The following is a 14,545-nucleotide window of genomic DNA, read 5'->3' on the forward strand; positions in this document are numbered from 1 at the left end:
GCTTCATGGAGTATTCATACAACATCCAACATGCGCATCGTGCTCAAAGCTAGCTTGGGGGCAGTACTAATTGCCTCCGCCCACGCGCTGGGACAAAGGCCTCTGGGGTCCTCATTTGGTGTTCCTGGTACCAATGCAACGTTCGACTACATCGTGGTAGGAGGTGGAACCGCGGGTTTGACACTGGCCACGCGACTAGCCGAGCAGCAGAACGGCTCGGTGGCTGTCATAGAAGCAGGAGGTTTCTACGAGATTGACAATGGTAATCTAAGCCAGGTCCCTGCCAGTGCCGGAGAATACAGTGGTCCATCTCCATCTGACTGGCAACCTTTGATTGACTGGGGATATGTCACTACCCCGCAAGAGGTACGTAGTTCAAGGCAATCGGCAGAATAAGATATGCCAAGCGCTGACGGATTGGTTGGCAACAGGGACTTTACGATGCACAGGTACACTACCCACAGGGTAAGTGCCTGGGTGGCGGTTCCGCCCGCAATAGAATGGTAATCCACAGGGGCACAAAAGGAGCGTATCAGAAATGGGCGGATGCGGTGAACGATGACAGCTTCACTTTCGACAACCTGCTGCCCTTCTTTGAAAAAAGCTTACACTTCACCCCGCCGGATCAGTCCCTGCGTTTAGCCAACACCACCCCTTGGTATGATGCTAGCGTGCTGGGCACTGGCGCGGGTCCACTGTCTGTGACCTACTCCCACTACGCCCAGGCCTTTACTTCGTGGGCTCTTCAGGGCATGAAGAGTGTGGGATTGTCAATGATTCCCGGATTCCAGAGTGGCTCGCTACTGGGCTCGGGGTATACTCTGCTAACCATTAACGCTTCCACGATGCTGCGGGAGTCATCCGAGACAGCGTTCCTGAGTAGTGCCCTGAGTCGCCCCAACTACCAGGTCTATCAGTCTACCCGGGCTAAGCGGATCCTCTTCGATGGTGGTCAACGGGCAACAGCCGTGATGGTGGAGACCGGGGGATTTACCTACCAGTTGAACGCGACCAAAGAGATCATTCTCTCCGCAGGGGCCTTCGGCTCACCGCAATTACTGATGGTATCTGGTGTTGGGCCTGCTGAGGTTCTCAATCCACTGGGTATTCCTGTAGTGGCTGACCGGGCAGGCGTCGGCCAAAATCTGCAGGACCAAGTCCTGTCGTTTGTGGCGCGCCCTGTTAATGTGGTTACAGAGTCTGCGATGAATTCCCCGGAGGTACAGGCCGAGGCAGCACAGCAATTTGACGAGATGGCAGCTGGACCCTATACTAGCCCCGGAATTGAGGCCCTGGCGTGGGAAAAAATCCCCCATGATCTGCGGGCGCAGTTGTCCAACGATACCCGAGAGTTCCTTGACCAGTATCCGTCGGACTGGCCCGAGATTGAGTATGTTCTGATGGCAGGGTATAGAAAGATGGAATACAGGAGCCTGATGATGATTTGAACTACGCCTCCATTGTGTTTGGCCTTGGAATATCGCAGTCCCGTGGCAACGTGACAATCACCTCCAGAGATGTTGCCGTCCCGCCTCTAATCAACCCAAACTGGCTCACTGCATCGGCAGACATTGAGGTTATGGTAGCAGGCCTCAAGCGGGCGCGGCAGTTCTGGCAAACAAGTGGCCTCAATCCGGTGGTAATTGGCCCGGAAGCGTTTCCGGGAGATTCAGTTGAGACCGACTCAGAGATTGAAGTCACTGTCAGGCGCAATGCCAATTCCATCTCGCATGCCTCGTGCACGTGTGCTATGGGAACTGCTGACGATCTAATGGCCGTGGTGGATACCCAGGGCCGCGTGTTTGGAGTGCAGGGGCTGCGGGTAGTCGACGCTTCAATTTTCCCTCTTCTGCCTCCGGGTCACCCGCAGGCTACAATTTGTAAGCTACAATCCGCAACCTCCTTTACTAATTATATCTGGCTTACCATAGACAGATGCCTTGGCCGAGAAATTAGCCTGCGATATCACCAGACAGTGCGCCGAGTAGATTGCGTAAAGCCTTTCATAATCCAATACCAACGGAGTTGTTTGAAGTATAAGACCTAGCTGCTCATTCATGCGACGGTACAACGCTCCAGTAGCATATTGAGGATGCGCTGTCACGATGTTCGGTGGGTGTTAGGCGGGCCGCAATAGTCTGCGCAAGTGCCTATCTTAAGATCGGAGACAGGATCCTGCTATGCGTAGGCCAACCGTGCAGGATCCGCTCGTAGTGGAAGCTTACAAGTCGCAGTTCTTCACTTCCGGCCACATTGCCGCAGCCTAAAAATTGAGCCCAGTCGGTGAAAAATGCCATATTTGTGAGCATGGTTGACTATGGCCTACTGTTAGTTAAATTCATGCTTATCGCTTTTGTTAAGTTATAAAGTGCCAAATATATATACATAATCTATGGCAAGGAGCTCGACAGAAGTGAGTGCTGCTCTATATACATCCCGTTCATACCCTACATAACCGGCCATTCTGATCCGGCAGCCCGTCCAAGCTGTGCACCTTCCAGTTCTCACTACCTACTCCAGTCGGTGCGTAAAACAGTCCTGTAGGATCATACTTTTGCTTCAGGGCATACAGGCGATCATAGTAGGAGCCATAGAATGCCTGCTGGAAGTGCGGCTCCATGACATCCGCTTCGGACATGTAGGCGCCCGCCTCCGGGCAAGTGCGCCGCCATTCTCCCAGGATATCGTAGGTGAAGTGTTCCATCTCCTCCAGAATCTCGGCATTGGTGGCATTGCTTGACCAACTGGTCGACGTGATGGCGTGCATCAGGGTCTTGCGGAAGGCTGGGTTGGCCGAGCTTGGGGAAACTCCATCGAGCAAGTCGGCTTTTAGGTTAAAGGCCAGCAAGGAGTAACCGGCCGACACGGTGGAGCGGAGAGCAGCCACAGTCTGATTGAATCGGGCCGGATCCTCAAAGTTGGCGCGTGGAAAAAGTCGGGATCCGGTCATCATGGTCACCGAACCGACGGTCTCCAGCGGGAAGCCCGCGTCCCAAGCGTCATAGAAGTTGTCGTAGTAGGTCGTGTTTGGCTGGAAGGAGATGCCCAAGTGATGCAACTCATCAAACCATGGCTGCATCAGAGTGTTGAACTCGGCTACGGTGTGATTCACCGCAAAGTAGGGGTTCATAAGGAATTCAAACGCGTCAGTTCCCGTAGAGATGACCCAGAAGTAGGCGTACGTTCCAGCATCGGCGTTAACCGGAAAGCGTTGCATGTACGCGCTCACACCAGCCCAGAAGGCATCTGCCGAAACATTTGTGCCAGTAGTGAACGAGAAGGTTGAGACAGTGACGGGCACTTTGGGGTAGACACGAGAGATGATGGAGGTGACAATACCGTATGTACCTAGTCCTCCGCGTCAATGATACGGTCAACGGAGTTGCAAGGGGCTTTGTAGCTTACCACCACCTCCACCACGGAGGGCCCAGAAGAGATCAGCATCTGATTGCTCGGTAACGGTGACAAATCGGCCATTAGCCAGGACTACCTCCAGTGCCAGCACTTGATCTGCAGCCAATCCGTACACACTCGACATGGGCGAATGACCTCCTCCAAGCACGTAGCCGCCAGCCACGCCCACAGTCTTGCCCTCGCCACCGACTGCAGTAAACCCAAGCTCGTTGGCTTTTTCATAAATTTCGAACGCCTGAACACCAGCACCCATCTTCACTGCGGGACCGCTATAGTTGCCAAGCCGATAGTCCTCATAATAGACGATATCTTTGAGGTGATGCGTCCAGATGCCGAGGGCTCCGGCGCCAGTGGATTTGCCATTGAAGTCGTGACCGGTGTTTTTGGCGACTAAGCGCAGGCCAGTATTACGGGCAAAGTTCACGGACAGCTGGATTTGCGCTACCGTGCTTACGTTAACGGCGTAGCTGCTGTAGCCCCCCAACGTGCAAGATTCGGATGTCAGGTCGGGTGGCAAACAACTGCGGCCCTCGAACAGCGGCCACATCACCGACGCGGGGTCTGCTGCACTGTCCAGCCTTGTCAATACAATATGCTCTGGCGAGGATAGACCAGGAGTCTACGTATCACAGGGTGAACTCACTGGAGGTAGGAGATGGTCCAGTCGTCCGACACATGGTCGCACTCAGTTGCATTGTACTCTGGCCAGGATGGATAGCAGGATGCGGCCAATGGGACTGTCTTGATGAGTGCGCCGCCCAGCAGCTGGTCAAAGAGTGACCATGTTGAGTCGGATGGCCAGGCTGCATCACTGGGGAAGACCTTGCACTCGCCTGATGAGAGGGTCTGTGTGGAGGTATTCCGGCTGAACTCGAAGAGGGCGGTAGAATATCCCAGCGCGGACTGTAGCTGAGCTAGCACGCCATCTGTAAGTTGATGGATTTCACTGTCGAAAAAGGGAGCATTGGCCACAGAGTTAGCTGTTGGGACGGTTGTGGCCGCGACGGGGACCGTCCTGGAGGCCGCACTGGCCTGGGAGGCAGTGCCGATGGCGAGCGCCACGAGGAACAAAGTTGAAGGAGCCATTGTTCAAGACCCCAAAGAACAGCAGCTTGGAAAAACTGCCTAGAGAGCAGTATTTAAGCCAGTGCGACCGATAGCCCCGTCACGATGGTTTATCTCGCTAGATCGTAACCGACCTGGGCTAAGTATCATTAGTGCATCCGGCGACCAGTGGTGACGCATTAGATTAAGCTATCCTCCACCGGCCGCGCGATGTTGTGGAGCAGTTGGGGCAGCCGGTCAGCTCGGTTTTAAGACGAGCAAAGCTGGATGCACTCTAATTTGGCAGATTTAGTATACTTAGTCTGAGACACAATCCCACAATTCCAAGAAACCCGTGCCTCCTCTTCCTGCTATGAGACGTGTTGGCCAGGCCCCGACAGGGTCTTCCAGGAAAAGCCGGCGCAGCCCGGAAATAACCTTGCCTTAGATTGGAAGCATAACAGCTGGACTTGATCCACTAATTATCCAGTCTGGGTCTAAGGGGGAGATAAAAACAATTGCGCTCTGGGAAAGGTGTTTGGAAATCTGCATCTTTTTTACAAGATAGCCATCCATCCCTCTCCCCGGCAAAACAGGGTGATCGCAAAATCATCTGTGCCTGAATACCCCGTATTTAACTAGTTAAGTATTAAGATGCCGGTTAGTCAGACGACTATCGTTCCTGCACGAGGTTTAAGCACCGGCTTTTCATGCAACAGGGAGGAAGGGGGGTTGTTGTGGCCGGGTGCTGGAAACTCTCCGGCGGAGCAGATAGTTGCCCTGGTAGTGTCTAAGAAGTGAATCCGGATGAGGGCTCGGCTACATAATGCACACAGTCTCCCTTTCTATTCACCTAAGAATGAAATGTACCCGGAAATCCGGCTATTTCTGTTGATACCCCTGTCATCTTTGCAGTGTCTCATCTCCGACCTGCCAACCTACCACATTGAGGGCAGTAACGGCCGTCATCTCCGCCGGAAAACCGACGGACACCCCCGCCACAAGTGCACGCCTCTTTGGACTCTAATATGCAATGGTCTGGCGTGCGATGCTTTTCTGGGTATAGGGTCGGACATCCCACAGGTGGATCTTGTCGGACAAAAATTTCCGCTTATTACTAACTCCAGTCTAACCGTCAACAGATGGCTACCGAGCACTAGAATACCGGGCTATATACTATCCGACCTTTGACTGGTGGACATCTACCACCAGCTCTCACAATGCAGTTGTAGTCTTATGCCTAATTTAGTCTTCACTTTCCAAACCTTGCAGTAGCGTCGTTTCATACAGAGGCTTCTATTAAGCATCTATTCGCTCGCTCCATGGACTTATTCCCAGTTCGCATAGATGCCTTGGGTTCGACAGATAACCTTAAGCAGGGCAATATCTAGCAAATAATATTCCCCTCGATGTCGACGGATCGCCTTTATCGTCTGTCTCTATGGCCAACATGGTGGACGATGGTCACCAGAAGACTGCCTTGGGCGTGGTTGTGGCCTTCCCCGTACTCGGGGGAATCGCAGTGCTGCTGCGAATCTGGAGTCGCTACTTGACTCGGTCGCGCTTGGGAGCAGGTGGGAGACACCCTTATTCAGTGGCTCATTTTGACTAACCACGAGAAGATGATATTCTTATTGTGGTTGGATATGTATAGTCCCCTTTCTCGAATCCATGTTACGTGGTGCTGACTTTGACAGATTCTTGCCATCGGGCAATCAATCACCTCCTGGTATTGTAGGTACCCTTTAAACCACGATGCGTTCTATACTTCTTGTTAACCAAGACAGATATCAAGACGAACTATGTGGGAATTCATATCTGGGACATCCCAAAGAACTATGACATCAAGCTAGGACTCATTGTAGGGGGTCACTGTCCCCGCCTTGTACCGCTGACATTGACTGACTGGACCAGTGGAACTTTGCGAATCAACTAGTCTACAATCCATGCCTCACAATGGTGAAGCTGTCTATCCTCGTGTTTCTGCGTCGCCTCGAATCCCAATCGCGGATCGTTAACCTTCTTATATGGTCCACCATGTTTATTACGGTCGCATTATTCATTGCGGTCCTAGTTGTGGATATCTTTCAGTGCAGTCCGGTCGCCTACGTCTATGACTTTTCCATCTCAAACGGATCCTGCATCAATCAGGGGGCGTTCTACGTGGCGACGGCGGCAGCCTACCTCTTCACCGACGTGCTTGTTCTGTCGATTCCTATCATAATTACCTGGGGTTTACAAATGCCACTAAGAAGGAAGGTTGCTGTCTGCGTGGTGCTCTGCATGGGCGCAGTGTAAGTGGCGATGATCTCCCAGGGGAATGGAGACCAGATGGCTAATCAAGTACAGAGCAACCGGGGTGGGAGTCTGGCGGATAGTTCTCCTCGCCCAGGGCTTCTTTCCAACTCACCCGGTGTACGATGCCACCTATTCCATTGGCTTCTGTAGCTCGGCAGTAGAGGTCCATGTCGCCGTTCTGGCTGCATGTGCCCCTTGCCTCAAGGCCATTGCCAGTACCTACTTGCCTCGTCTGCTAGGCTCATCACGTCGAGCCACCTACCCTTCAACCGGTCGCCAGTACATTCCCAATTCCCCCGCATCGTACTCTCGTCGATCTCACGTTAAGATTTCGGCTCCTCGTGGCGATACCTCGGTCGCATTCGAGATGGGAACCACCCAACCACCAATGCTGGGTGTTGAAGAAGCCGCAGCCAAGAGAGAGATGCGAAAATACCATCCCTATGCGGAAGCAGATGATACCAGCCTCAGTAGTGAGGACGGCGCACCGCCGAGAGGCATTGTAAAGACTACGGCGATCTCGGTTCGATACACGGCGGACTCCAACTCGGAAAATGGCGGGCAGGGGATCAGAGAAGGAAGCGTAGAGCGCTTGGTTTAGACAGAAATTCCCGTAATAATTGTAGCCGGTTGAGTGCTTGAACTTGAGGTTGCTACGATCGTCTTCCCAGCTTATAAGATAGATTACTCTCTATACCTGTCGCATTGTTGTCTGCCTTATCACAAACTTGTCTATTGATGCGTCGCCATCATCGGCTCGTAATAACCACCAGCGATCCAGGTGTCTCTCGATACAAAGATTGAAGGCATAAATTACCGCCGGCCGGGGAGCAGTACTGTCAGCTAAAAAGTTATCATAGCGTTCGCCGTTTCCAGTACTTCTTGAGCTCTAGCAAGGATTTCTTGTCTATTTTGGAGCCACATTCTCGTGGTAGTAGCGGTGAGCGGAATCCATAATGGCCTTGACCCGGGAAGCTGGCACTTTCTCCCTCCTATCGTACGAATAAAGTCCATTCACCTCTTGCTCGATATCACACCTTTATGAAGATTAGCCATCTATAAATGATGAACCCAGCTGTTGATATCTTTGACGGTCGCAAATCACCAATAATGAGCGAGACAGTAAGAAAGGAAGCTTACAATTGTGTATAGACCAATCCACACGAATTCCCTCCTTTCACCACTGCCATAACTAGCTTTTCCAAGCGACTCAGCAGATCTTCTGGATCACTGGCGGTGGTGTATCCCCAGTCCCGGTCCCCTGCCGTGGTTCCATTCGCAGGGATGATATTGACTCCGCCAAATTCAGAACAGATGACGGGGGCCCCGGAGGCATGCTGTGCACCAGGGTCCGAAGGAGTAGATGGCGTAGCCGGGATTGGCAGCACAAACATGTCGCGGTTGGATTTCTTGCCCAGGATGCCATTTTGGAAGTTCGCACAAGTCTCTGTTAGCGCAGGAAAGTCGGAGTAGTCGTGGTAAGTCGTCAGGTCGGTTGCAACATGTTCCCAGCCGCAATTGTCGTTGATCGGCCGAGTTGGATCCAGCGTTCTGAACTTATGAGCGATGCACCATTTTTCAGAATAGAATGAACTATAACTTACTTGGTGAGGTAGTAAACTGAGCGGATATGGTTGCGCTGGTCAATGTTGTCCTTCAGGGAGGGATAGCCCCAGCTCTCGTTGAACGGGGTCCATGCCACTATGCACGGGTGATTGATATCCCTGCGCACGGCCTCCACCCACTCGCTGTTGAAGCGCGAGATATATTCGTCGCTAAACTCGTAGGCATTGGCTATTTCACCCCAAACCAGGAACCCAAGCCGATCGGCCCAGTAGTGAAACACGGGGTCTTCGACCTTCTGGTGCTTGCGGCAGCCATTGATACCCATGTTCTTCGCCATTTCAATGTCTGCTCGGAGAGCATCTTGTGACGGTGGAGTCAGGCCTGTCTCCGGCCAATATCCTTGGTCCAGCACGAGAGTCTGAAAGCACGGCTTTCCATTCAGTCGGAAGGTGCCATCGCCATGAGTCCAAGAAACGCTTCGCATGCCCGTCGTCGTCTCGACTGCATCCACATGATTACCCGAGGCGTCGTAGAGGCGCAGAGTTAGGTCATAGAGGATTGGATGCTCCGGCGCCCAGAGGGCTACACTACCTCGCCAACAACCATCGATGTTGAACGGACACTGTTGCTTCAAAGGTTCCACTTGTGGAACACGCATGTCTATGTCAAGGTCCACCCAATCCTTGTCACGCGGCAATTCTTTTCTGCCACGAGTGACTGGATTTCCTGCAAGACCAGCTTCAATTTCAACGCTACATCCGGCGGCCACAGGGCGGCCTAGGACTGTGAGTCGTGCACGTAAGAAGCCGCCTTCAATGTCATCCGACCGTAGGACTGTCCCGTCACTGCTACTTCCCAGCCGCGTCCGGGGCACACTCTCCAACCAAACGGACAGCCATATACCACTGGTAGGGGTATAGAAGATCTCTTGTGGAACGGGTCCCCAGTATTGCTTCCCTCGCAGTTGACCGAGGTCGGTTGCAGAGTCGCGGACGCGAATTGTGAGGCGCCGGGCGTCCGAACCCTCTCGGCCACCAAATGCGTCCGACACATCTATGTCAAATGGCACATGGCCTCCTCGGTGAGCACCGACCAACTGTCCATCAACCCAGACAGTGCAGTCGTAGTCTACCGCCCCGAAGCGAAGGATCAGCCGGTTCCCTTTCGTCTGTTCATCTGTGGTGCGTATGTCCGGGACCATTCGCTCATACCAGAGCACTTCATGAACCTCGTATAGCCCAATACCGGACGCCGGGGTTTGAAAAGCGTAAGGTACATTGATCTGGCGCTTAGATTGTGCGGCCTCTTTGGCAGGGAGACCCTGTTGATGCCACCGTTGACTCAGGCCTGTGTCAGCATCGTCGAAGATGAAGTCCCAGGAACCATCGAGAGAAAGCCAATTGAGGGCAGGGCGGTGGAAGTCGGGGCGAGGATATGCGGCCATCGTTCAATCGCTAGATAATATTCGTGGAAAATCCTGTTGTTGTGAATGGGTTGGAGGATCAATGATGAGAAGTGCGAAGGACAACTGGTGAGGGGAAGAGGGATCGACAGCCAACCCCGCCCTACCATGACGTGGACCCATCAACCGTCTGCTGATGTTGTGGAACTACTTCAGGGGGGCTTTACAACAATTTCTGATGACTCCACACTGAGAGCTATTCTGTCTGCCTATCTTCACGGAAACTCCCCAATAGGAAGGACGTATGACTTTCCCCCCAACCGGCCCTGGAACTCGGCCAATTAAGCTAATTGGTCATATCATCTTAGCTGATAAAAGTACACATTGTCAACCCAGATGAAACTAGGATCTATCACACCACACTGCTATTCCTAGATTGCCACCCGGTATCCAGATTAAAAGTCTGTTGGATCAGAATGTCATTTGTACGCCTCCCAGTGTCACGGCTGGCTCTGGGTGAACAGGAATCAGGGTGGGCTACGCCTGCCCCGTCCCCTTGGATGGTGGTGGTCGTGTTCACGACATTCCCCGGGCGAAATAAGGTCACGGGCGCTGATGGGTAGGAAGAGACAGAAACAAAGTCGGCCTTGGGAGCTGTGGGCCCCGGCCCCGACGAGCTGCGTGAGCTCAACCGCGTCATTCCAGGTTTGGTGAAAAATGTCCGCAGATGCTTGAGTAACGGATATAGAGTGGCCATACTACCCGCAAAGATTCCCAGGCCAACCTCGACATTAGACCAAACGGCCACCTCATAAGTCGCGTCTATGTCCGATTAGGCTCTAATGTTTGCGTAAAGAAGAGGGGGGTAGAATATGCGAAACGGGGAGAAAGAGGCAAGGGCAAGGGCTTCTTACAAAGGAAGTCCGGATCGGCAAATGTGGGCACATAAGGAATGCGAACAATGACGGCACAGCAGGCACTGTCAACAATTCGGTTAGTGAAACTGGAAGTGATTCGAGACAGATATATCAAGCTACCCACATGCAAGCGATGCTGCTGATACCGATCGCAGCCACTTTTCTCCGCCACGGCATATTCAACTTCCGAATAATGAAGTATGGAACAATCCCAACCGCTAGATCACAGCATGCAGCAACTGCGCTGTATGCCCAGGTCAGGGCAATAACTAACTCGGTCTTCACACACGTCCCCTCCACAGTGGGATCAAAGGCGACCCTGGTCCAGAAATAAGAGATAGGACGACATTGCAGCAAGAGGGAAAACATGAGCACAAGCCCCATGAGGACGGTGCAAGTCATGATGATGTAGAGAAATGCGAGGTGCGGCCGCTTGATGGTGATACGAGTGAGAAAGATACATATTGAACATTTGCAAAAAATGGAACAGAAGCAGTATGCGATCTCGCAGAGCCACCAGTACTGAACAGGTTGTCAGTTGACAGTAACCGTAAGCCGAGGAAGACGATTGAACACACCTCCATTGCAGTAACTCGGTGGCTTGCCGTTAAGTCAGCGAAATGTTTTCCCGTGCCGTATAGACTGCCTCCGATCATGGCGCCACAGAACATGGCATAGACGGCCTGTGAAGATGTCAGCCTTGTCTATCTCACCCGCTGTCGGAAGATCGCCACATACCATGGCTAGCACCATGAGGCCATCATCCCATCCAAAGGCCTTTACCAGCCTTGAACGGACATAGCAACGGAGGAGGACCGTGATCGAAGTCACAGCCAAGAATACTGCGGCCACAGCGCGGACGGCGGCATTGCGGTTGACCGTCATGGACGGCGAGTTTTGGGCTGCCTTGGACGGTCACTGTTCAACCCGATGTCAATTCATGCATATGGTAGTTGACTATCATTAACAATCTAGGTTGATACCGGAAGGGCTTGAGGTCATAAAAGAAAACCAAGAGCAGGGCGGTAGTGAAAATCGATATCTCGCCCCTAGATTATCCCAAGATCCTGGAACCATGGGTTTGTATCTCCTGGAGCATTGCAGAATCTCTGATTGGCGAATGGAACCATTCATTGATTGGGGGGTTCTATGCGAGCATTGCCTTCCATGGATACACGGAGTTCGATGATTCATCATTGAACCATGACAGTGCTTTGACAATGCCAGATGACACTACAGTCGGTGTCGACGACAAGGAGATGATATATATTTCTATATATATACACCATGCATATTTAAGTGTTTTCATCTGATCGAGGTACGCTACCCAGTTAGGACATCATCGATCTCGATGAAGATAACCTGATAGCTGTATAAACCAAGTGATTCCTTCCTTCTGTGTTCACCAGGGGGGTCGTTCCATGGAATCATGGGAGGTGAACAATGGGTCTATGGCGTCCCGGTTTGTGCACGGACATGGCACGTGATTGCCACTCGGGAATCGCCGACGGGGGAACAAGATCCGGCGTCTTTACTTGGTTGGTACATTTTCCCGATCGTTCAATTCTTAGCCCGCAATGACCAAGTTGTCAACACTACACGCACAGTCACACCGATCGTGACCTATCACAGGGAAAGCCAAGTGAAGGTTAAGCGGGCTGCTAATCAGGAGAAGCCTGGCCATGTGCTACGTTAGCCAAGCCATAACAGCCACATTCCAATTCGACTCTACCGTGTACCAATTCGCTACAATTGGTACCTCTTGACTTCCTAAGCCTATTCTCATCTATGAAGGCACCCAGCATAATGTGGCCGAGGGGCTCTGATAACATTTCGCTTTGCTCCTCGACCAATCCCGCAGACCCTCAACATTCCCCGTCACTTCTTCGTGTGCAATAAACCAGGCCCATTCCGACCGGCAAAATTTAAACCATAGCATGGACTGCTCTTTTCCCGGGCAAAGAAGTTATATCACACACAATGAAGCATATAGAAAAATAGGCAACGCAGTACAAAGGACTAGCTAAATATGTGTCCGAAGTATCCAGGAACATGCCCCTCACCACACCGGCCTACAAATCGCAGCTAATTCCCGAGGGAACATTGAGGCAGTCATCACTAACTTTGCCGCCGGTCACACTCACGCTGGTCCAGGTCCAGTCCGAACAGCTGCCATCACCACAGGCAATGTAGACTTCTGTGCAATCATCATCTTCACACGTTCCGCTGATGTTCTCCAGCACAAAATCTGTGATCGGCACTCCCGTAGTAGGAGTCTTGGAGGTGTCATCGTAGTTCTGCTCAATGACAATGCCGTAATTTGTAGCGTCTGAGAAGGCGATCTCATGGTAAGTAACTTCGCTGACGGAGCCAGTGTCGCCGTAGATGGTCTTGATCCGGATCGCTACAGCCCACGTTAGAGAATGCCAGAGAGGTTACTCAAGTTGTTTGCCTTACCCTGCTGGGACTTGAGAACATTGACATCATAAAATGTAACATTTTTGACGGTGTTATCATCCCGACCACCAACTGAGCCAATGGACAGGCCATGACCTCCGGAACACACACTGGCACTGAAGTAAATATTCTACGGGATGGTCAGCCACACGTTTCCCCTCTCTGCCACAGTACCAGGATGAGCATACCTCTCCAGAATTGATAGCAACGCAGTCGTCTTGGTTGTAGATCTCAGCACCGGTGATCGTGATATAGGTACTCTCCCCGATGTCAAAGCCATCCGTATTGGCAGCGAGGTCGTCGGTATCACCGTCAGTGTTATCCACAGTGATATCGGTCATGGTGAGATAAGTGGAGCCATCGATACTGAACACTTGGACAGGAGAGTTCTCAACGTAGATGCTCTTGATGGTGGAAGAGGTCAAGTCATGGGCATAGAAAAACTTGGGCTTTGTTTTACCGCCATTACCACCCTCTCCGTCCCACCAGCGGCTGCCATCACCATTAAGCACCGCGCCGCTCTCTCCTTCGACGGTAATATCCGTTCCAGAAACACTCACGAGAGGCCCTGTCCATTCCTCATAGCCGAAAGTGGTTTCTCCCTGGAAGATTACCTAGTGCATCTGTCAGCCGGACCCCTTGACGGACTTGGGTACAATAATGGGGCATAGATAAGACGAGAACGTACGTGGGTCCCATCATTTAGATCAGTGAGGTCAAGGGTGGTGCCAGATGGGACAGCCACGTCGGACAGGTAGATGGTGGAGCAAGAAGTTTTCGACTTGCTGGCCTTGGATGCACCTTCGGAGCCCGAGAAGGTGCAAGTTGTCGCTCGCTTTTCAATCAGATTGGCGTCAGGCGCTTCCGTAACCATGGGATGAGCGGGTTCGGCAGGCGCCGCATGCACAGCAACAGCTGCCAGCAGGCTACCGATTAAGATGAATTGACGGACCATTGTTATAGCGGGCGAAGAGGGGACAGAATAAGAGATCTGTAATCAAGAAAAATGATGACAAGATATACCCAAAGAGCTTCCTAGAGACATGATGATATTCGGCCCTTTATATTCTTACGGGGAGCTATCTTTACTGGGTGTCAGGGGTAAACATAAAGGGCGTTGACGAAGCGAGGCCGCTATGGACGTTTTGGTGGCGGGTCTATGTCCGTAGTGGAAAGACCGGACTTGATCCTGGCGCCGGAAACCGACCACAAATTCAGCCGACCATACATGAAGAGATTCCCACCATTGACAGTACATGTTAGGTGTACACGAGTTATCTGGGTCGCTGCAGCCATGGGCCTTTTGAGGGTAATCATTGGTGGAGATAAACGTTGCACCGTGCGCAGGAACAGCACCAACACCAGTGCAACGGATAATACCCAGCGGGAACCTAAATGCTTGTTCAAGAATTGTGGAACCATGTTCGTTGCTACTAAATCATCAGTT

At 52.1% G+C, this 14,545-nt stretch overlaps 6 protein-coding genes across 6 annotated transcripts; 2 read left to right on the forward strand and 4 right to left on the reverse strand.

Moving 5' to 3' along the window:
• Positions 1-30: 30 nt before the first annotated feature.
• On the forward strand, positions 31-1,988 carry BO87DRAFT_451249 (GMC family oxidoreductase; the record flags this gene model as incomplete). Its single annotated transcript, XM_025628453.1, has 4 exons — positions 31-366; positions 432-1,394; positions 1,430-1,880; positions 1,936-1,988. 4 exons carry the CDS (start codon positions 31-33, stop codon positions 1,986-1,988), a joined length of 1,803 nt encoding a protein of 600 aa, XP_025474016.1.
• A 415-nt stretch (positions 1,989-2,403) lies between these two features.
• On the reverse strand, positions 2,404-4,500 carry BO87DRAFT_346587 (FAD-dependent oxidoreductase; the record flags this gene model as incomplete). Its single annotated transcript, XM_025620906.1, has 3 exons — positions 2,404-3,348; positions 3,406-3,983; positions 4,058-4,500. The coding sequence occupies 3 exons, from the start codon at positions 4,498-4,500 to the stop codon at positions 2,441-2,443; spliced, it is 1,929 nt and encodes a 642-aa protein (XP_025474017.1). The 3' UTR covers positions 2,404-2,440.
• A 1,408-nt stretch (positions 4,501-5,908) lies between these two features.
• BO87DRAFT_370866 (uncharacterized protein) lies at positions 5,909-7,357 on the forward strand (the record flags this gene model as incomplete). Its single annotated transcript, XM_025622043.1, has 4 exons — positions 5,909-6,032; positions 6,246-6,319; positions 6,373-6,752; positions 6,808-7,357. The coding sequence occupies 4 exons, from the start codon at positions 5,909-5,911 to the stop codon at positions 7,355-7,357; spliced, it is 1,128 nt and encodes a 375-aa protein (XP_025474018.1).
• Positions 7,358-7,424: 67 nt separating this feature from the next.
• Positions 7,425-9,808, reverse strand: BO87DRAFT_463745 (glycoside hydrolase family 2 protein). The gene is made up of 3 exons (XM_025629255.1): positions 8,361-9,808; positions 7,897-8,307; positions 7,425-7,793 (listed from the first exon to the last, which is right to left on the reverse strand). The coding sequence occupies exons 1-3, from the start codon at positions 9,764-9,766 to the stop codon at positions 7,664-7,666; spliced, it is 1,947 nt and encodes a 648-aa protein (XP_025474019.1). The 5' UTR covers positions 9,767-9,808; the 3' UTR covers positions 7,425-7,663.
• Positions 9,809-10,045: 237 nt separating this feature from the next.
• BO87DRAFT_370871 (uncharacterized protein) lies at positions 10,046-11,848 on the reverse strand. The gene is made up of 6 exons (XM_025622044.1): positions 11,625-11,848; positions 11,380-11,559; positions 11,220-11,324; positions 10,766-11,163; positions 10,639-10,703; positions 10,046-10,546 (listed from the first exon to the last, which is right to left on the reverse strand). Exons 2-6 carry the CDS (start codon positions 11,524-11,526, stop codon positions 10,137-10,139), a joined length of 1,125 nt encoding a protein of 374 aa, XP_025474020.1. The 5' UTR covers positions 11,527-11,559; positions 11,625-11,848; the 3' UTR covers positions 10,046-10,136.
• Positions 11,849-12,713: 865 nt separating this feature from the next.
• BO87DRAFT_451252 (glycoside hydrolase family 28 protein) lies at positions 12,714-14,053 on the reverse strand (the record flags this gene model as incomplete). The annotated part of the gene is made up of 4 exons (XM_025628454.1): positions 12,714-13,045; positions 13,099-13,228; positions 13,287-13,712; positions 13,787-14,053. The coding sequence occupies 4 exons, from the start codon at positions 14,051-14,053 to the stop codon at positions 12,714-12,716; spliced, it is 1,155 nt and encodes a 384-aa protein (XP_025474021.1).
• Between the last annotated feature and the right edge of the window lie 492 nt (positions 14,054-14,545).

This window comes from Aspergillus neoniger (genome assembly GCF_003184625.1).
Source record: "Aspergillus neoniger CBS 115656 unplaced genomic scaffold BO87scaffold_65, whole genome shotgun sequence".
Lineage (NCBI taxonomy): Eukaryota > Fungi > Ascomycota > Eurotiomycetes > Eurotiales > Aspergillaceae > Aspergillus > Aspergillus neoniger.

What these genes read in the sequence shown, in the direction of transcription:
- BO87DRAFT_463745 (XM_025629255.1), bottom strand. Translation starts at nt 9,766, where the DNA reads ATGGCCGCATATCCTCGCCCCGACTTCCACCGCCCTGCCCTCAATTGG. An exon ending in TCAGTTTACTACCTCACCAA is followed by an intron (nt 8,308 to 8,360) that starts GTAAGTTATAGT and finishes TCATAAGTTCAG; the next exon opens with AACGCTGGATCCAACTCGGC. An exon ending in GGATTGGTCTATACACAATT is followed by an intron (nt 7,794 to 7,896) that starts GTAAGCTTCCTT and finishes ATCTTCATAAAG; the next exon opens with GTGTGATATCGAGCAAGAGG.
- BO87DRAFT_370871 (XM_025622044.1), bottom strand. Translation starts at nt 11,526, where the DNA reads ATGACGGTCAACCGCAATGCCGCCGTCCGCGCTGTGGCCGCAGTATTC. An exon ending in GCCTCATGGTGCTAGCCATG is followed by an intron (nt 11,325 to 11,379) that starts GTATGTGGCGAT and finishes ACATCTTCACAG; the next exon opens with GCCGTCTATGCCATGTTCTG. An exon ending in ATCAGCAGCATCGCTTGCAT is followed by an intron (nt 10,704 to 10,765) that starts GTGGGTAGCTTG and finishes AATTGTTGACAG; the next exon opens with TGCCTGCTGTGCCGTCATTG.